Genomic DNA, 21,452 nt, shown 5'->3' with positions numbered 1-21,452 from the left:
ACTAGTCCTCATAAAGTAGGCATTAACACATCAAGATGGCCCAATTCTACTTGACAAAATCATTAAACTCACTATAAACTCAAATACACTAGCATTGTGATATGGTAAGATAATGCTGCTTAAAAAACAACCTTATTCTTGGTGGGACTGCAACGTTTCCCTTTTTATCTTTGGGCTAACATCTCTTAGTTTCAAAAATGTTAAATCCTTTTTCCCCAAGTTTAGTCTCAATTGCACCTAAAAAGACATATGCAGTAACATACCATTTCAACAACTTCCACTTCAGCATTCAGTCTGAGATGATATAAAAACATCTGAAGATCCTTCTTCATTTGAATGCTATTATCATCCATTTGAGCAACAGTGAAGATACGCATTTTACATTTTCTCCAAACCTATCAAAAAGATACATTATAAAAATTCATAACACGGTGATTGCCATCACCATGCATAATGCTATCAAGGTGAAAGAATATTTCATTAGAAACCCTTAAGACTATTAACTGCTGGAAAATTAAATCCCGGCCATTTTTTGTTGTCCTTGCCTTGTGCTGTCGAAGGAGAAAAGGCAGTAACATCAGCATACCACCATCATGAACAATCCACCACACATCTATGTTTCCCTCAGTAAAACGTTCTTGATTTGTTGGGAATAAGTCAATGTTTTTAGCCACCAACAGTGCTTGCTGAGCTGCTGTTGTTTCTCTTACAGTATCTGCAAGGGAAAGCAAGACATTTGATCAAGGACTTATAGTTTTCAATCACAGCCCTTGTTTTTAATTCAAAGGTTTAAATCCTCACAGATTCTGCTGAGGCAAAAGAGGAACATCCTGGGTTTAGTGGGTTTAGAGACTAACCAACTTAGGAGAAGAACAAAACACGCCATGGTTGAAGAGATTGAGGGCTGAGAAAACAGACTCCACATGAAATCAGATGTGGAGAAATATCCACTTGTCTCCTGGATGTTCAGCATCACACTTCCTCCACACAGCAAATACATTAGTTACACAGTTGTATTGCAAATGCATAGGACAAAGTCAGTAAACGCATACCAACAAAATTTTTCCATGAGAAACGATTTTCTGTTTGCTTCCATGACTGTGGCCATGCCATCAGGACTGTGTTGTGCTTCATCCCTCCTAGACCAGCTGACTGAATCAAATATGATATTCCATCTCTGAAATTAGGAGACACCACAATCTGGCAAAATCCTTTAGTCTTTTCTACTCCCATTAAGGCCTTAACATTCTGCAAAAAGAAGATTACACATTGGGAAATACAATCATCAGCACTGGTAATAAACACCATAAGGAGTAACAGCACTAAATAAGAGCAAAACATTAGCTATAATGTACAACCAACATTGAGAAACCAATTCCAAATTCCAAAGCAGTGAACATGATTCTATAACAACCAAAAACCAAAACACCCACCTCCCCGGCAAAAGACACCACACACAGGTTTTTCATTACTTTAGTTGTTCAGCCTTTTATTTCCAAAGAACAATGAACAAGATACATGCAAAACCACGCTGACAAAGATAAATAAAATAACACTGCTTCAGGTAAAGTCAAAACTGCTAACTGACAAAGCACTGTACATTTGGAACGATGAGTCCTTTCTTTTGGACTTGGGAGGGTTTAGAAAAGCATGATGCCAAGGACTTGAGAAGAAGAGGCCAAAGGTCCTTAAACAACTTTGACATTAAGAAGCTGATTCTTTATTTAATCGGCTCCCAAAATGGAAAAAATAGATGGGCAGGCAACAATTGCAATCACTTCCTGAATAATGACAAGATAAACTGACTAGATTAAGTCTCCCACACCCCTTTAGTTTCAAGATGGCTCCCTCTTCTTTTAAACAGACAAATAACCAAGTAATTTAAAAGTAGCATTCAAAATGCTTTTAAGGTTGACTAGGGAACATCAGCTTTAGCATTTACTATGTTTTGATGCAAAATCCTATCATTACCAATGACTCGTATGGGAGATCAGCATGGTTTCAGAAGGAAGAACCAGTACATCAAAATTTGGAATTTTGGAAGCACCAAAATTCTTATCAAAAACCATCAGGAACAGATTTGATCACAGAATGTCTGGCACTGGCTCAGCATGGCTTCACATCAGAAATTCTGTTTAGTAGAGGGGGAAAAAAAAAGTCTTCAGAGAATTTGGTAGCAAAGCTAACAAGCCTGTTAGAAAAGGTAACAAGTCTGCCACCGTGCAAACAGTATCTGCGAGGGCATATCAGTTTAAATAGATGCTTTTTCCTTTTTAAGAGACAGACAGAAGAAATCTTGATTTCCTGAAAATCTTCTAGAAACATTTTCTAGTTGAATTTTTCCAAAGCCAGCGAGGCCTCCAGATGCTCAAACTTTTACAATTAATCTTAATTTCCATTTTAAAAGCACCAGTTTCCCTAACCTTAACACCAGGCCTGACTTTCTAGAGAACCCGGAGATTAGCTCTCCCTTAAATTCATTCCTGTTGCACCTCAAAAATGTAGTTGACTTCAAGTTAAGCCAACTATAGGTAACATTTCAAATCCTCATGGGTAAGCAGTTTCTGTTTAAAGATTTTTCTTTGGTTTATGTCAGAGGCCTGATTGTATTCTTGGTCTTGTTTTCTACTCACACGCGTTGATAACAACAGCTTAATAACAATCACTTTCACAACAGATCATTGCTAGACTTTTTCAGCCAGGTTTTCAAGCTGCTTGCTCTCTTGGAGCCTTTTCATGTGATAACAGCTAGGCCATCTGGCTTCATACTTTCTTATTTTAAAAACCACTAGGGACAAGACTGAATACCAAGAGGGATCAAAAAGAAAGCTGTAAGAAAAAGGGTAGTTAGCTTTAAATGCATTTCGATATCTCAAATGCTGATCTATTTTAGAGATACCAGGTCTGAAAAAATCACAGGCATTTTTACACAGCTTTGAAGACAACCTGGATCAAAATATCAGACATTTCAACTGATACTCTTTTCAACGACATTGAAGATATTAACCAATTTTGGAAGATATAATGGCAATCATCCTACTTTTGGAGTAGACTTTACAGTAGTTTTCTAAAGGCAACAGATTTTTCAATGGTATTCAATACAATACATGAAACATAGTATTTTCTAAAAACGTTTCCCCACTCTATAATGTTAGGAGTAGGAAAGTGTGCATAGGTAAGCAAATTATCTGAGTTACACCAATACTGGATTAAACAAAAGTACACAAGTTGCTTAAGAGTAAACAAAAAGGGAAACTTGCTTTGCATTGGAAGTTCAAGCTGTACAAACAATGGATCTTCAGAAACTCAGTCTATTAACTTCCCCTTTTCCTTCAGGGGACAACTTAAAATTAAGTTCAGGTATTTTCAAGGGCTTCCCACAAAAACATTTATGTGTTTCCAATCGGGTAGCACAGTCAAACACTGACAAGTTGCCAGGAAAAAACAGAAAGATTCCAGTTCAGTTCACTTGTGTTTGTAAGCACAGTTAGATGTCATCTTAAACTACATGACAACTTACCATTTTTTCCTACCTCATCCTACCTTCTCTGGAGATATGGGATAAACAGGAAAGAAAAACAAAAGATAAAGAAAGTAAGGGATCTCAAGAAAGATGCTGTTTAGAGTTAAGCAACAGAGTAGGATTCCAGCAAAGATGGCTCCTAATCCTAGGTCTGCTATGTATTTCTAGGACAACACAGAAAATATCGTGTATACATCCAGAGTATGAAATTATGCCAAACACATCTGCATTTGTTCGATAAATGTTAAAATTTCTGTTAAATAATTCCATTTTCTTTGTGAAGTAGTTCGTTAAAAAAAAAAAAAGTCTACCGCTCGGCTTTTTCAAGAACATAAATTTGATTGTGAACCCAGGGCTCTAAATATCAAAAAAAAAAAAAAGAGTTAAGAAGTATCAGCGTTGTCTTACCCTATTAGGAAATTTTATAAAACATTTTGCCACATACACCAACCTATTCTTTATATATAATCACTGATTGTGCTGATAAGTAAAAATTGATTCAATACTTTACAATAGTCTGTTATAATTCAAGATATGAGTTATCCAGATTCAATAGTTAAATACTAATGGAAGTTACAAGTGTTTGTAAGCTTTTACATACCTCTTCAGCTTTCTGAGTTTCTGTACTTTTATCCAAGTAGATTCCCTGAAGCACAGAGCCCACGATAGTCAGTCCTTTACCAGCCTTCAATTGAGAGGTGAAAGAAAGCAATCTAGGATGTTTCACCAACTGCTCACTATCCAAATTTAGCAAGACCAAAAGTTGAGGTCTGCCAAAAAAAAAAAAAAGAAAAGTTAAAAGCACACATATACATAAGCAAGAAAGAATTTGAAAATTAAAATTAACAATTAATAAAATGCAGATTAAGTGTTTAATTCAATGGAAAATATTCACCTATCAAGCAAGTCAGTCATAATTTGCAATAGCAACAAGACTTTAGGTACAGAATTCCTACAGGAGCCACCATACCATCATTCAGAAAAGCTACCTTAAAGAACAGTTTTACCAAGAAAATTATTGAATTAAAACTATCAGCCTTCCATGGTCACCTAGTGCAACTTGCTGCTTCAAGGGGGTAAGCACTGAATGCACACCAGATTGTTTACAGCTCCATCCAGTTGAAGATCTCCAGAGACAGAGATATTATCGCCTCTGGGTAATGGCTTCAATGCTTAATTACATCATCTCTCTCTCTCAATTTGGTCATGTTCTCTCATTTTCCTACCATATACTGCTATGAAGAGTCTTGATTCCATCTTCTCAGTAGTCTTCTTAGGTATTGGATACTTACCAGTTAGTCATATCAGCTTTTAAGCTCCCCTTAAGCCTCCTCCAAGCTGAATAATCATTGCTCCCTCAGCCTCTCCCCACAGGAGATATGCTCCTGTGCCCCAACCATCATGTCAGTGGTCCCCTGCTGAACTCACTCCAGCTTATTGATGTCTTTCCTACATTAGGGTGCCCAAAACTGGATGAAATAATCTAGACATATTCTAGAGAGTGCTGAGCAAACACGAATATTATTTTCCAATATATTTACTTCTCAATATACTAGCTATGCTCCTGTTGATGCAGTCCAACATGTCACTGACAAGGCACACTGTTGGCTTACTATCTACTGGGAACCACAGGTCCTTTTCACCAAAACAGGTTCCCAGCCTTGGGAATGTCTCAGCCCAGGTACTGGACTTGTCCTTCTGGATTTTCATGCTGTTCTTGTCAACCCATTGCTCTACCTGCATAGGTCCTTCCAGAAGGACAGTCATACCCTTAACTGTACTGATAGCACTCCAAATTCAGTTTCAACTGCATACTTGATGAGGATGCGTTCTGATTCCTTTAATCAATACCCAACCTGATTACTTTTACCAAATCAACAGTTTATAGTTTTCCTGTCATTACTACAAATTCAAGAGAACGATGAAGAGCCAGAGCACACAACCCACCTCAAAACCAGCACAGTTTAAGACATAACAAGAAGGTCCAGTTCTAGCAACTACATTGTCACACTAGCAAGGTAACTCATCTGGAACCGAAGCGATATCAGACATTTAACAGGAAGGCTCTTAGTCAACACTACATTGCATTGTGTCTCTGAGATGCTGTGTTCCGACAGTTGGCTGTGGCTTGTGTATTCCATAGTAATTGCTTATGTGCATCAGTCCCACGACAAATGGTGTAATAATGTCATGACACCGAAGGGCAACAGAACATTGCATGTGCATGCACTCTGGGATACTTTAATTATAGTCACTGCTGTGTGATAGTATCACAAAATTACTGACAATTTCTTTTTGGCGTGTTCCACTGAACAGAGTTCTTCTGATTTGCATTACGTTCATCAGAAGTGACAGTGTGCAAATGTCCTTTTGTTTTTAAATGCTAAGTAATTTTTTGTGTTTGCTTTGAGAAAAATCAATAGTTTAACAAGTAAAAAGAATATATTGCAAAAATAGTAGCGGACATCTAACTCCATTACATACAAATGGACACCAAATGTGAGATTTTTGTTTTAATGATATCTAAGCAATTTAGAAAGTGTTATGATTAAATGAACCTATATTAAAAAAAATTGCCAAAAAGAGAATTTAAATAAATAACAGATCCTCTGTATATTTATACAATGTAATTTCAGGAGGAACATAGACAGAAGCACAAAAAAAACCCAACCACCATTATGGAATTGAAGCATTTCTTCTATAGAGACAGTGGGACTCAGTGATAACTGTTCATTTGAATCCAAAAATCTGTAAATAATTAAACACTAAAATTCTTATGTACTTTTGAAAACTATAACAATACCACATGGATTTAAGTTTGAGTTAGTTTGCCCATATTTCTAGCAAAATTGATTACTGGCTGACCATAACTCACAGTCTATTGCACTAAAATAATACTATTGCAACAACATCATTGCCATGCCCAAGTTAAAACATTATTTTAATTATGAATTTCACTTTGGCCATTAACTATACCAGCAGTATTTCCAATAGATTTACATATTTCAGGAATTGTGTGACCTTGGAAGGCATAGGGCTTACCTCCAGTTCTTGGTGTGAGGAGGACTGTCTTCAACACGAAGCAAAGCATAGCGAGCTGCATTAAGAGACAGTCCTCGGATTCCATCACCCCATTCTTTTTCCGCTCTTCAGGGTGCAGAAGAGATTCAATTAACAGGGTTCCGTTTAGTTATACAAATTAAGTACATTTTCTCATGTGAGAGATAAAGGGCATAAAAAGTTAACACTCTTTTTTGCATGAATGCATGAAAAAACTCATCTTGCAGATTTAAATCAAGAAGGAAGACTATACAAAGGTGTGAAGCAGTCTCAGGTACCTTCACGAGTACTATTTGGTAAGTATTTAATAATATTTATTATGGCCTATTTTATTTATACTTCAAAAGCTTTTTTGTAGTCATGAGAACTACTCAAGTGCCTTTTAAGCACTAGAATGAATAAGTGAGGGCTACTTAAAAGGAATTGTTTTAAAGAAACAGAATGAATAAGTAAGACTTGACTTTGTATGGATTAGTGTGTTATATGTTCTCCCCCAACACCACACTACATACAGCTTTCTGCACTTCCTTTCTTTCCCAGCTTCTCTCCCAGATGAGCCTAAAGCTTTATCCACCCTCCTACCACTTTCAGTCTCCCTACATTTTCCATTCCTCTATCTCCCAACACAAAGCTACGCTATAGACGAGGTGGCCAACCAAATAAGAAACAATGGTTAGGCTAACGCATTGTTTTCCTCTGTGGGGATTCTAATTAGCAAGGGATCCACCTCCCTTGCCCTCCCTCCTTCCCTCTTATTTCTACTCACGAATTCTCACTGAACTTTGTTACCACTAGCCTTCTTTTGAAATTTAGATGAAATAAGCCAAATTGAATTCAAAAGCGATTAAAAACAACATGGCAATTAAAATGTACCCTGACAGGCAGCACAGTCACATAAGTTTCTTTTACTTAGTTATCCAAAAATTAAAATAAAAACTGAGGTTTTCTCCACACAGCAGTTTTTAGAATGCTTCAGGGTGAGTTTCTCCCCACTGCCAAATCAGCCCCTGCATTTGTAAAGGCAAGGAGAAGAGAAATTTCCACAAAAAAGAATCTCTTTGCACAGGGTAGATGTGCTGGCTACATGCCAACATTTGTAGAGCCTGTATATGAATCTGGATGTATGTGCATACTTACATACACACACAGAAGCAGAACTGTTATCATCTGATCCACCTTCCTGGCTAAAATAGGCAAATTAATTTCCTTATCATTAACCCAGTAAATGGAGCTGTTACAATCCAGGAAAGCATCTAATCTTGAAAGAGAGATATTAAAAGATGGAGAACCCAAAAGATGGAGCAGTTTATACCAGCTGATCCCCTTAAGATGTGTGCTTAACTCATCAAAACAACTGGCCTCGCTTCAATTTCCTGCTTGACAATTTTTCTTGACTATAATCTTTCAGCATTGGGTATCTTTCTTCAGAAAGGGAAAGTACACACACTACTGATCATAATCACCTCTAGTGTTTGGATATGTTGTTCAGTTGGGATTTTTTTGGTTAGGTTTTGGTTTTTTGTTGTTGGGTGAGGTTTTTTTTGGTGGTTTGTTTTTTGTTGTTGGGTTTTTTTGTTTGTTTATTTTTTTAAATTAACTCAGTACACTCCTTAAGTCTCCTACTTGCACAGCATTTCTTACATGTGTGGCTCTGTATGTGCCCCTACAGTGCAAAGCATGTTGCAATTTAAAAATTATCTAAGCTTTCAGAAAACAGGTAACTTCCAGTGGGTGCTCTGGATTGTTCAGTGTCATTCATTCTAAGAAGTGCTACAGTCAAGTGAATAATAAGGTAACAGATATGTAATATTTGCTACTTGATATTAAAAGGTGATGTTTCTGAGGTACCAAAACTTTACACCATAATCTGTGCTCAAATGAAAATTTCCCAGCCTTATTGGTTCTTATTTTGATCAGTTCTGTCTGTGGAGAATTTTGCAACAGAGCTTCCAGAGGAATTAGAACCTGAAAACTTACAGCCCTTAAAGAGATGGCATCTTACCTTGTTTCAAGGAATACTCTTAATTGTATTACTTCAGTTGTGTCTATTTTATACAGAAGTACTTTTTGCTGAACATTAAAGATATTAAATATAGAATAAATAAGATATATGGTCTTACCCTCTATATTCTATGTATTTGTATATACATCCTGCGATTAGCATGGCAATCAAAGCATAGTACCAAGAGCAAATGAACATCAAGGCAAGACATAAACTCATCCCCAGGAATGAGAGAGTCCTAAAAGAAATCATGTTTTTCCATTTTTTTAAATAGGCATGCAAACGTTCTACAAAGTCAATTTCTTATTTCCGTTAACTTCCAGTAAGGCCTTCTTCAAAGGCCATTTCATAGCTACTATACAAATAAAAATACATTGTCCCAGTTTTAGTTTACAAAAAAAAGTTACATTCTAAACTTTTGCGTGACTTAAATTATACAGCTGAACTAGATATTAACAATAGATATACTACCTTTGTCAGCTCTGAAACTCTATCAGTACCTCCAAGTAAGGTCAGTTTCAAAACACATTGCTATCACTCACTGTTAGATTTGCATTTAACCAAACTCAAACAATACTAAACAACATTACTTCCAGCAAAAATAGTTGATTAGTTTAAATAAGTGTGACTCATCTATTATATTCTCCACTTGCTATTGTGACCTGTCTCTTAGGCGAGAACACACATCAGTAGACAAGAATAGACAACAATCTTGCAAAGGCTATAAAGAAAGAATGACTGTGAACTGAAAAAGTTACAGAAGTATTTACAGATTAAAGTTTATACTTCTGGTTTGCCCACACTTATTTCAAGATAGGCGTAAGTCAGCTCAGAACTAGACAGTTCTGTGAATACTTTTAGTCACATACGACACCCCAGATTTCTTTTCACCTGATTTCCAAATTAGAGCTAGCTTTCACTGTATTGACAAAGAGCATCAGCAGACCCAACTTTCGTTTGGTAGCTTTAGTTTGCTTCTTTAGTACCATACAAGTATTTGAGTCCAAATGCATCCAGTTTTAAACCAAATAAATGCTTTCTACCTGTTATGAGGACATGAATCTAAGTGTAATTTGTCTAAAAGAACAACTACTCTTTCATGCTTGACTTAGCCAACTTTACTAATGCAGCCAAACACTTTCACTCAAAAAAAAATAAAGTCCCATCCCAGTTCTGGCCAAGCATTCTGATACCTGCTTTGGCTAGAAGTGATTACAAAGTCACACAGCGAGTCAGTTGGCTCCCTGATCTCTCTGGGAAAAATATAAAAAAGAATTATTTCTAAATGGTTACTAATTCTGCTGCTGCCATGTCACAGCCCTTTGGGGTTTTTTTCCTCACTGTCATCCATCCTGTACCTCTTGCTACCATCCATCTTATCCACCTGCCTTAGCTTTTAAGCTACTTTGTACCTCCTACTATGCTTCTTCCACAATCAGATTATTCAGGGGAGGTGCAACAAAAAAGCCCCCAAAAGACAGCAACCCCCCGTTTTCCTTCATGTTGCAAATACTACTAGGTGTCTGCAGTGATAAAACTGGGAGACTGGCACTGATGTATTTGGAGGTTTAGGTGCCAAACTTGTAAGCACCTAGTGAGCATATTAAAAAAGATTTTTCAGAGCTGAAACTGTGATATTTCCTTTTCACTCAGTTCTTTAAAAGGAAAGTAATAAGCAACTCTTACGTCCTAGAATCAGGCCGCCTTATCTCCTAAACACTCTAGACTTCAAGGCGTTTCAGCATTAAAAATTTCTCAATACAATTAACTGGGTATGTATTTTTAACATGAGGTAAAAAAAAAATAAAGAAGTTTCCCAATCTTAGTCTGAAATATTTGGACTCTTCAGCCATTTAAAGAAAATAAACTAAACCAAAAAAATCACACCCACACTTTCTGTATATTAGACCTTTATGACTTTGTCAAGTATCCACTTGTCTACTGCAGTTATCAAATGCAATGTCTAAAGCATGACGAATTTTAAAAACAGTAATATCACATCACTGAAAGAGCCAACTGATGTATATTAAATGAGATTTTTTTTCCCTGTACAAGTTTTGGTTTTGTATTATTTTTTTTTGCATGAACTGTAGTGAAAAGTCTTATCAGCCTTCCTGAAAATTTTTTACCACTTCTCCTTATCTACATATGAGAGACATTTTATTTTTTTTATCTTCATCTCACATATTCAGATCTCTTGGCTTATAAGCAATATTAAATGTCATCCTGTAGCCCCTTCCCAAATCCTCTACGTTAGCCACATTTTCATGATCACAGCTATTACTAGTCCTATTCCAAACACATGAAAACAAATGTCGCTGTTAGGATATTCAGAATCATGTAATAACTCATTTAAATCAGAAAGGAAATTTTTGTTCTATTTTGTAAGAACATCAACAATTTAAGACTGCATAATTAATTTTAACTCTTCTGAATGAAGGAATGTTCCCTACCAGTGGTAATACTTGAAACGAGGTCTCCAGTTGGGAGTCCGTAAAAGCGTCTGAACTGCACAAGCGAGATTTACAAACATATAGCACATAAGGAAGAACCTGTTATAAAAAAAAAGAGAGCATTTTCCAATAGGAAATTAGCTAGACAGATTTGCATTAAAAGGCTGAACACAATCCAAAGAGGCGTAAGAACTTGTATGCCATGTTCACAGTGTCCAACAGAACACAAGATGTACATTAAATTAATACTTGTAGAGTATTAGGCCTCAAAACATGGTATTAGCATCACATGGAGTCTCAAACAAAGATTTCAGAAAAAAAATGTAGCAAACAACTGATAATCAATAGATGTATCCCATCGGCTGGGACAGAGTTAGTTTTCTTCATAGCAGCTCATATGGTGCTCTGTTTGAGCAGCCTGGTCCAGTGGGAGGTGTCCCTGCCCATGGCAGGGGGGCTGGAACTAGATGATCTTTAAGGTCCCTTCCAATCCAAGCCCTTCTATGATTTTACGTTATAGATTTGTAACCAAATCAGTGTTGATAACACAGGTATATTTACACTGTTTCTGAGCACTGCTTACACAGTATCGAGGCCTTCTCTGTTTTTCTTTCAACATTTTATTATTAGCATTCAAGAACTCTGTCCTGGAAAAGGTCTTTTGTGCCTAGAAATAAGTTCCAGACAAAACATTTTGTTGTTTCGTATCATCTCCAGGATCAAATAGGAATATAATTGTTAGAAGATGAAGTCTAGCATGTGTTATTTCAAAAAGAAAAACCATTACCTAGTTAATTTAAAAATAAAATTATATTTAACTTAAGAACACCAACACACCACATTCATACTTACATTGAAAGAATTGGTGCCACACTGTCCAATGAGGCTATCAAAATTCCTATTTCACAAATACCAGCAGTGAGGAGCAGAGCCCAAGTTGGTTCTCCATTTGCTTTTCCATGACCAAATACCTAGTTCAATTCAAGAAAACAGCAAGATTAGGGAAAGCTGTTCATCATACACTTATGAAATATGGTGCAGATTGCAAACTAACTCTAACTGGAACCAAAAATAGTCACTAATTACAAACGAAAATGAAGTAATCTATACTACAAAAAGCTACAAACAAAATTGCAAAACCACCCACTTCCAATAAGAAAAACATTTACTAAAATAAGCAGTGACTATATAACATTAAAGTACTACTGCAGTTGCTGTTGAACTTAAGTAACTTCAAATCCACATGCATTGGGGATTTATGTTTAGTCTATAAAAAGCTAACATAGCTGAGGGCAGTATTTTTTTGTAACATACAGAATAGCTGTCAGCTCAGTACTTATAAGCAGATATATTGATCTTTAAAGAGAACTTAGCTAAGCCCATGGTCTTGCACAGAGCCCTACCAAAAATCATTTTGCATGTGGTAAAGAATTCTATCCAGCTATACTGGTGATAGATGGCAAAACGCCTCACCTGAAGTTCCAGTAGTGTTTATTCTCCTCCATACAATTATAAAGGCTAAACCCTCACTCCCATGTGCCTTAATGCCTTCCTTTCAAAATGTCTAGGTTCTTCACTTCACTCATTCTCATTACCGTCTCCCTAGCTTCTTGTATTCCATCAATCTTCCTTCTCCTGTATTAAAATGCCATTTTTTTCTGCTCATGTTTCAAGTATGTTGTTTTATTTCTTAAATATGTCATACTCTTGCCCCTGTATTAATCTCCTTGCATTCATTTCCTTGGTTTTCCACGCAGCTATATTACTCCAAAACTGCAAGCCCTTTTCAAGTCTCAAATTCCTCTTCAAACATCCTGCTTCTCCTGGATTCCCTTTCCTTCACTTCCCAAACCACGTAAATTTTTTTCTTCCGATTCTTCACTCCTTCCAAATCTAACCCTGATAAGAGAGAATCATACTGTCACCTTCTCACCAAGTACCAAATTTTTTACTTCGGGCAAAAGTGAAATTTTTCATTTGTCTCTCTCAATACAACCCAGCATTTACAATTTATTGCGTTACACCCCCTTCCCACCCACAAGTCAAACTCCATCATGATTCTGTCCCCCCACCCCAGCCTACCTAGTGTATTTACTTCCATTTACAGGTAGAGGTTTTGCAAGCCAGGGAACATGCCACTGCTCTGAACCGTAAAATAAAGCAGCAGCATGTCTGATACTCTTGTACATCCTCATCATCTTTCTCTAGCCCTGGTAGAAGAGATGCTCTTCTGCCACACCAAGGGAATGATGATGTAACTTTCTCAATGAACAAGTTGCCAATACTGTAAGTGCCGAGCAGCTCACGCCAGTAGAATTGGAGATGCAGCAGTTACGTTTCCTGCTAGCAGTAGCACTGCTGCAAGTACTGCTGGCAGAACATTCAGGCAGCAGAGGAGCTGCAGAAGTGGCAGCTGCTGTCTTTTTAACTCTTTTTAACTCCCACCAGCAATACTAGTATACATTTACGGTGACCATTCTCCCCTCCAGCCCAAGAGAAGAGAAGGACATAAGAGAAAATATCAAGGATATAGCCCTACTGAGTCTAGGCACTAGCAGACAGACCAGGGAAGCAGCAGCAGCAGAATGGAACCAAGTGATTCAAGACTGAGAAAAAAAAGCTGGCAACAGCATTATGATCTGCCTTTAAAAACAAAACTCAACACACAACAAAAAAAAACCCACAACACAGAAGAAAACCCACCCCCCCCAAGCCACTAGCATTACCTCTTCCATTTTGCTTTGCTTCTCAGCTTTTCCAACCATGTCCTCTAACCATGTACAATCCTTCCCCCTCTTCACAGAAGTGCTTTCCTCTCCTATTTCCCCATTACCACATATTCTGCACATCTCCCTCCTCCTCAGATGTTACACACACACACCCCCCCTCCAATCCCACTCGAATTCTCCAGCTAACCCATCACTTATAACAGTCTAAGCACATCCTAGCTGAGGAATTTTCTCCTCAATTCACACATCAATGTGTTCGCTCATTGTAGGCTTTCCCCAAACTCACGAACTAAACCAAGCTGCTGTTCTATACATAGCCCTCACCGACAATGGATTATAGGTATCTCTGAATAGAGTTTATTCACCAAGAGTAATAGCCCATTTTTAATATGATATACTACACCGACCTTAGATGCGAGACAGCATCTCGTGTGTATGTATTCCGTACTTTACCCAAACATAAGTTTCGTCATGTAATTTAGGTATCACAATCCCAAAGAGATATATAGAAACAATCAAGTGTTCCAAATCATCCTCAGGACTCTCTCCACACAGAACAGCCTATTCTCCTAAATTCAGTCCTTCAGTGTCTGTGCTACCTGCAATTTCTTTCTGTGTTCTAATTTTGACAACTGTCCCCTAACTCTTCTCCCAAAATATTCAGTTACTCAGAAATAATCCTGGTTCTTATACTTGAACCTGTTCTAGGTAGGTTATCATTGTGCTGTGCAACTGTTGGCTATTCTTGGCAATTTGAGGTAAGCTTTCAAACTCCAGACTTCACCTCAGAAATCACAGCTTTGCTCTCTAGACACTATAATCTTTTGGAATTTTATTTCTTTATTTTTAACTCAGGTCTAGTTGTCTAGTTTTTACAGATGCAGCCCAGCAATTGTGTTAAAAGCAAGTGTTCTCTTTGCTTCTGTTTGCCAGTTCCCTTACTGACTTCCTTTGAGAAAAATCTCATTTATTCTGAAAACATTCAGAAGTATGTCAGAAAAATCTTAATATTTGGAGTCATGGGATGGAATTCTATGGTGACGTGTTACATCTTTATTGACTTCATTTACCTTAAAACAAAATGAATAAAAATTAGAATTGTATCTCTATGATACGAGAAGTCTCATGCAGTTCCATAGTGAGATTAAATCAACTCTGTTCACATATACAAGTTGTAAACAAAGCCTGGAGTCAAGAAGTTCAGTTGTTAGCTGCTTCTCAGTTCATTTAATTCTATTTATAGAAAACTAGTATTCTCAGTTTTAAGCCACTAACTTTTATGTTTAAGAACAAAAATAATGAAATAGCATTGCGCAGAAATCCAAGTTCAAAGTTTGTCCTACAATAGCTTGATCTATTGCTTTACACAATTAGAACTGAGCACCAAATCTTTCTCTCACAGTTCTACAGGAATAGCAGAAATAACGCCTTATTTTTCTGTCACAATATAAGCCATATCTGAAGTACTGTAAAGAAAAAAGTCTCACTTGAATAAACGGTACAATCCCATCTCTTGCAATGGCCTGCAACAGACGGGGTGCACCAGTGAGACTCTGGAGACCGGCACCGCATGTTGAAAAGAATGAACCAATCACAATAACCCATGGAGAAGGCCAGGCCAGTGTACCAACCACTAGATTTCCATTCACGGCTTCTCCAAACCTTAGTGAGGGGAAAAAAAGAAAAAAAAAAGGAAAAAAGTCAGTAAGAATTAAAATAACTTTTAGTATAGCTTCAACACCCACACTTCAATCTTGGACAACAGCACTTTTCAGCAACAAACACCACGTCACAGCATGCACTACAGGACTTCCCAACCAACCAATTATCTTTATTCTGCTGTTTTAAAGAAAATGTATTATAATTGATTCGTTATAAATGCTGCCTCTAAGCAGACATGCAGCAGTCATCAGGACCTTGGCAAACTTTACAGAATGAACTGCTTCATCACTAAAAGCAAACTTGGGCATTAGAGAGAAATGGACACCAGCAAGGAAACAAATCTGAAACCTGACAACAGATTAATCTTGGCCAAGTCAACTTCTCCTAAGGGAGAAATCTATCAAAATCTGGAGGGTCTGTTCATGCTTATCTCCATTCCATTTATTCCCTTCACACTTCACGTGCCTCAAATACCCTCAGGATACTCACATGGGTGAAAACTGACATGACTCCTGACCTGCAACTGATTTTTTTAAAAGCAAAAAATAGTGATACATCCAGTGGAAATTATAGGCCTGATGGTACATTGCAGTCTCTCTCATGAACTCTCCTTGTCTTGTAACTGTCAAAAATATTTTTCTGTCTTTGTTCCTCAGAAGCTTCTTCTCTCAAAGTACTAACACTCCCCTTACCACCACCCGTCAGCTCCAAAAATACTATTATTTTCTTTCTCAAGAACATTTTATTAGGGACAGTAGCATGTCAAACATTAATCTTATATTCTGCTTCTACTTCTTGAAGGGATGCAGCCTGATAACCTGACCCATTTCTGCAGCCATCTCAGTTTAACAGACAGACTTTCCCTCCAGTTTTAACCTAAGCAAAAGAAAAATTTCCCAAAAGAGCCATTAATAAGTCCTATTAATATAACCCATGATCATACACACTCCCTGTAAAATTAGAAGTTGAATATGACTTACTTATCTCTTAATATCACACCTTCTATACAGGCACCAAACAACACTATACAGGAGAGATCTATTACTGAGACTGAAGGAACATTACAGTATAAAAAAAAATCACATACATAGGGAGAAAACACGTAATTTTTCAGTTAGGGATGAAACGAAAGCATCCATGACAATGAAGTGAGGGGATGGGGTAGTGATAGTTGTTGTTTTGTGGTTGTTTGTTTCAGCTCTTCCCTGCTACAGCTTTTTAGTTTATATTCTCAACAACTGCATTTGATGCACAGTTGATCCGTGAAGTATTGGATGTAGCCCGTTCGTACATCATGCAACAGAACTGACATTTTCTCATACAATAAGCATTTGTGTCTTCTAGATATTAAAGGACTAACGATTTCTGTTGCTGGTAGCTCGCTCTAACGTTTTCACTTGTTATACCGCATATAACAACAAAGCAATCTGCCAAATGAAGCATGATGCTAAAAACCTCTACATCACTTAACTAAAACCATCAATTACATCTTGGAATTTGAAGCACAAATAGAATATACAAAAATATTTACACATACTAGTAAAGTTTGATATTTTAAAATAAGATTTATAGATAGTATTTATATTTTAGACAATTATTAAATATTTCTTTTCAGTTTGATTTCACTCATTTTATACTCAGGCAACTCTAATGACTTCTCAATGAAAAAAAAAAAACAAACAACTACACTGTTATACCTGCAGAATGCATCCTGGAAAAAAAAAAAGTCACAGCATAAAGGATACAAATAAAAGACGTAGTTGAAATAGCCAAAATTGTTCCAGTAGGAATAGATTTCTGAGCATCCTTAAGATCTCCAGACCTGTTTGAACCCGCCATAATGCCTTAGAAAGAGACCAATTATTATGTCATAAAAACAATTAACACTAGCTTCCTGTAAATATCTCATAGATTAGAAACATTTAACTTTAAGCCTGATTTAACACATCATTACCAATGGAGCAGGCTACAGAAGCGTATTGTAATCCTGCACAAATCATCAATTTATACCTTAATTTTGTTCAGAAATTTGTGTTACCACTCATTGTTGATTGAAAAATTACAGAAAGCTCAGGAAAGACACTGATAAAAAAAATTGAGGAAGTTATTTTTCAAATATAACTTCAGAATACATTTTAAAATGGGGAAATATACAGGAGTAGCAAGATGTTGGGGATGGATGTTATAAACTAATGGGGATTTAGCAATTTTAGCCAGTGTGACCAAATGCACTAACTTTCTACTAAACAGACCATACATAATGAGATATGCAAAAGCAAATCAATAAGCTAAGTAATAAAAAAAATATATAAACAAAAAAGAAAGGAGAAGGCAGAAGTACAAGAAGGATATTTAGGAAACCACATGTATGCATCCCTGTTTGAATCTAACAAGAGAAAATACATTTTCTAGCACATACTGTGACAGAAGGGAAAAAGTCATACAATAACTGACTAATTCTACCATCTTTTTTAGAATTGCCCTGACTACTGTTGGAGGCAAAAAAACCAAACATGGAAGGTAATATCAAGTCATTCCAGTGCAAAAGCATGAAACTGTAATCACAGACTCGGATATGATGAGATAAGAGAGCCTGGAGTAGAGAAACGGGAACAGTGGAGGACTAGAATACGAAGAGACATCTCCACCTGGTATTCTACTAGCAAACACAGCTGCAACTTCGTGTCAGAGTTATGTTTTGTTACTTGATATTACAATTGATTGAGCTGGGACTTTTGAAGAAAAGTGTTTCTTGTTATTTCAGTCAAATGTGACCTGAAGAAAATGATATAGAGCTAATCTAGCCTTTCAACTTAACAAAAAGTCTCTACTAATTACAGCTGCAAAAAATTATTGGACATTTAAACAAGTCACAGGCAGCTCACGGCTTGAATCCTGAAACAGTCATCTTAATTCTCAACTGCTCCCTCATACATTTGAGGATTAAAATATTACAAAGGTACACACCTTATTTTGAATAAGCATTTAGTAACACATGGAGCTTTTGTCTTCTTTCCAGACATAGAAAATAGCACTTAAACCGATTCCTTGTTTAAGTCCTAATGCCCCTTAAAATGACCAGCCACCAGCTATATCTCTCTAGCACCAGAAATATGACGTGTTTTCAATAAGCATTCACACACAAAAAATAATCTTTTTTCAGCTATAAGTACGCATCCTCACTCAAAAATAGTTGTATCTACCTGTCACAGATGGGAAATAAATCCCTACAAGCATTGTGAAATAGGTCATGATGTCTGTAAAAACGTAAGGTAGTCCACCCATTTTAGTCTCTTCTGATCCGGCAACTGATGGTTGATCTTTTTTCTCAACTATTGATCCTTTTTCTGAATAAGTACTCCACAGATTATCTAAAAGGGGGAAAAAACCAAGAGCCAGTGTCATCTCTGTTTCAGGATATTAAGCAGCGAGAATCTTATGATTCAGATAGCTTTTCTTACACAAAAATCATGATGTTTACCAACATTTCCTTATAAATCCAACAAGACAGCAGCAATACAATCGATACCAATTGTAACTGGTGGACATCTGCGTTGTATGCCAGGAGAAATGCAGTATGGGATTTGTCATACAAGATTTCCTCTTCCATTCTCTTCCCACCTGGAATACTGCATCCAGCTCTGGAGCCAGCCCCCAACATAAGAAGGATATAGATCTGTTGGAGCAAGTCCAGAGGAGACCCACAAAGACATTCAGAGGGCTGGAGCACCTCTCCTATGAGGACAGGCTGAGAGAGTTGGGGTTGTTCAGCCTGCAGAAGAGAAGACTCTGGGGAGACCATAAAGCAGCTTTCCAGTATTTAAAGGGGGCCTACAAGAAAGCTGGTGAGGGACTCTATCAGGGAGCATAGTGATAGGATTAGGGGTAATGGTTTTAAACTGAAAGAGAGGATATTTAGATTAGATATTAGAAAGAAATTCTTTACTGTGAGGGTGGCGAGACACTGTATGGGGCTACCCAGATAAGTTGTGGATGCCCCATCCCTGGAAGTGTTCAAGGCCAGGTTGGATGGGGTGCTTTGAGTAACCTGGTCTAGTGGGAGGTGTCCCTGCCCATGGCAAGGGGGCTGGAACTAGAGGATCTTTAAGGTCTCTTCCAACTCTAACCATTCTATGATTAAAAAAAAAAGACTTAGTCATAGAATAAAACTAAAATATATTTGTAGAATGCCCTTTTACATTGCACAGACATATGGATGTATTGTTAAAAAAACAAGGGAACTATCTCTGGGTTCAGACAATTTTTAGCATGTATTCATATTTCTTGTTCTTATATTCTGAGGAGCAGATCAAAAAAGAAATCCTACTTAGCAGTAACTTGAGTTCTTTGAGGCCTGCTGTAAAGAATAACCCTGGACAACAGTTCAGGACTCAGCTGTTCATGACAAAGGTATTCCATACAGTGACAATAAGCAGAGTAACCAGACTCCAGAAGAGAACTGATAAGCAAAAAAAAAAAAAAAACACACACCAAAAAACCAGTAGAATGTGCCTCAAACTCCCCAACAAACTAAGGATGCTTGTTCTATGAAAATTGACAGGTCGAAGTATCAGTAGCTTTGTGAGAGCTTACATTTGTGGAAACACTGGTTGTGCCCCTTGACAAGACGATGAGAACGTTCAACACATTCTTATTTTAAAAAGAGACAAGTTGTCTTGTCCCACGTGGGGAAAACAAAGTAGATACTCTCCCATTCTGTCAAAGAGACAAAGGATTTTACACCACAGAAGTAAACAATTCCCATGCACTGCCAGGTTAATGGATCTGTTAGCCAGTTTTCAGCCATCCAGTACAACTTAAGGGAATTAAGGACAGTATTCTAAGCCTTCACAACAGCAAAAGATTACCTTGAGCACAATAAGAGATTGAATCTGAATCTCTGTAAGTGGACAAAGATAGGCTACTCATATCCAGATTTGTAACAGAAATCTTACAATCTGTAAGCATATACAGAAGCGTGCATGAGAAACATAAGAGACAGTAGAACAACGATTAAAAAGAAAGTATTAATTGCTACAGAATGGTATGTGTGTTAGTTCATTCAAATGAAGACAAATACCAAACCGGCCTAGAGAATGCTGAAGACATACAAAAAAAAGCATAAAAGAAACAAGAGTTGCAAATTTCAGGAATTTTAGCAAAGATTTGAGAAGTGACATGAAACAAGGCAAGATCTCCAAATTAGCATCCAATCCCTATGGAGCATAAAGAGAGTCCAAAAATCAATTCATCATTGCCAAAAGCACTAAATACTTAATGAGGACTCAATAGCCTGTGTCCTTTTTCAGTATGACACAGAAGTGACAGTGTCCTGAGCACTACAATGCATATAACTCTACTTGTGGAAGTGTGCACTCCAGCAGGAGTGGGTAAAATTAGCTTTGAGAGTTTGTAAAATAGAAATCACTTTCCCCTTTTGTAAGATGTCACACATAGCTTTGTTACACTAGTTTCCTAAGTTCATTTTCCCAAAAGTGATAATCCAAGTGGACTTGAAAGCTAGGGTGAGGAAAAAGGGTCACTTTTCAGAAGAGTCCAGACATTTGTGAGGAGGTAGGTTCTCCTTTTAGGACCATTCATGAGTTGCTGAGGTTCCTCTAGCAACATTTAGGGACACATATACAAGATCTGATAAAACTTATCTAACCCAACAACATGTTACCATGAAGCAGAATGATGTCAATGAAAGCTGCGTCCAGAATTATTTCATTGCTGTTAGGGCCACAGTCACGAGGAGGTTTGGTCAGCTATTTGTAGAATTATTTATTATCGTTATGCACCTTCCATTATTATTGGTCTAAGAGATGCATACGTACTGTATGTAAGTACCCAGTAAATGGTGTGAGGATTTAGCACACGCTTCCTGAGACACCCAGGAATGATATCTGAGTATTCCCAGTCACAGCTCAAGAGACTTAGATGTGCAGAGTCTGCAGTAGCAAAGTCTTCACACAAAGCAGAACATACGGCACCAGTGGAGGACAATCCTCTTTGAGAAATCA

At 37.2% G+C, this 21,452-nt stretch overlaps 1 protein-coding gene across 2 annotated transcripts in view; it reads right to left on the bottom strand.

Annotated features, from left to right (window-relative positions):
• Window positions 1–21,452, bottom strand: part of SLC12A7 (solute carrier family 12 member 7) — a 74,484-nt gene that overhangs the window by 18,977 nt on the left and 34,055 nt on the right. For both annotated transcript variants that reach the window (XM_054192955.1, XM_054192956.1), the window contains exons 9-20: window positions 18,633–18,800; window positions 17,175–17,273; window positions 16,410–16,467; window positions 15,255–15,429; window positions 11,891–12,009; window positions 11,039–11,137; window positions 8,704–8,823; window positions 6,566–6,670; window positions 4,125–4,293; window positions 1,053–1,248; window positions 546–715; window positions 264–395 (exon numbers count right to left, since the gene is read on the bottom strand). In XM_054192955.1, coding sequence (XP_054048930.1) covers window positions 264–395; window positions 546–715; window positions 1,053–1,248; window positions 4,125–4,293; window positions 6,566–6,670; window positions 8,704–8,823; window positions 11,039–11,137; window positions 11,891–12,009; window positions 15,255–15,429; window positions 16,410–16,467; window positions 17,175–17,273; window positions 18,633–18,800 — 1,610 coding nt within the window. The remainder of the gene's footprint in view (window positions 1–263; window positions 396–545; window positions 716–1,052; window positions 1,249–4,124; window positions 4,294–6,565; window positions 6,671–8,703; window positions 8,824–11,038; window positions 11,138–11,890; window positions 12,010–15,254; window positions 15,430–16,409; window positions 16,468–17,174; window positions 17,274–18,632; window positions 18,801–21,452) is intronic.

This window comes from Rissa tridactyla, chromosome 2 (assembly GCF_028500815.1).
Source record: "Rissa tridactyla isolate bRisTri1 chromosome 2, bRisTri1.patW.cur.20221130, whole genome shotgun sequence".
NCBI lineage: Eukaryota > Metazoa > Chordata > Aves > Charadriiformes > Laridae > Rissa > Rissa tridactyla.
Note: the sequence above shows the minus strand (reverse complement) of the source record. Positions and strands in the feature narration are given on the sequence as shown.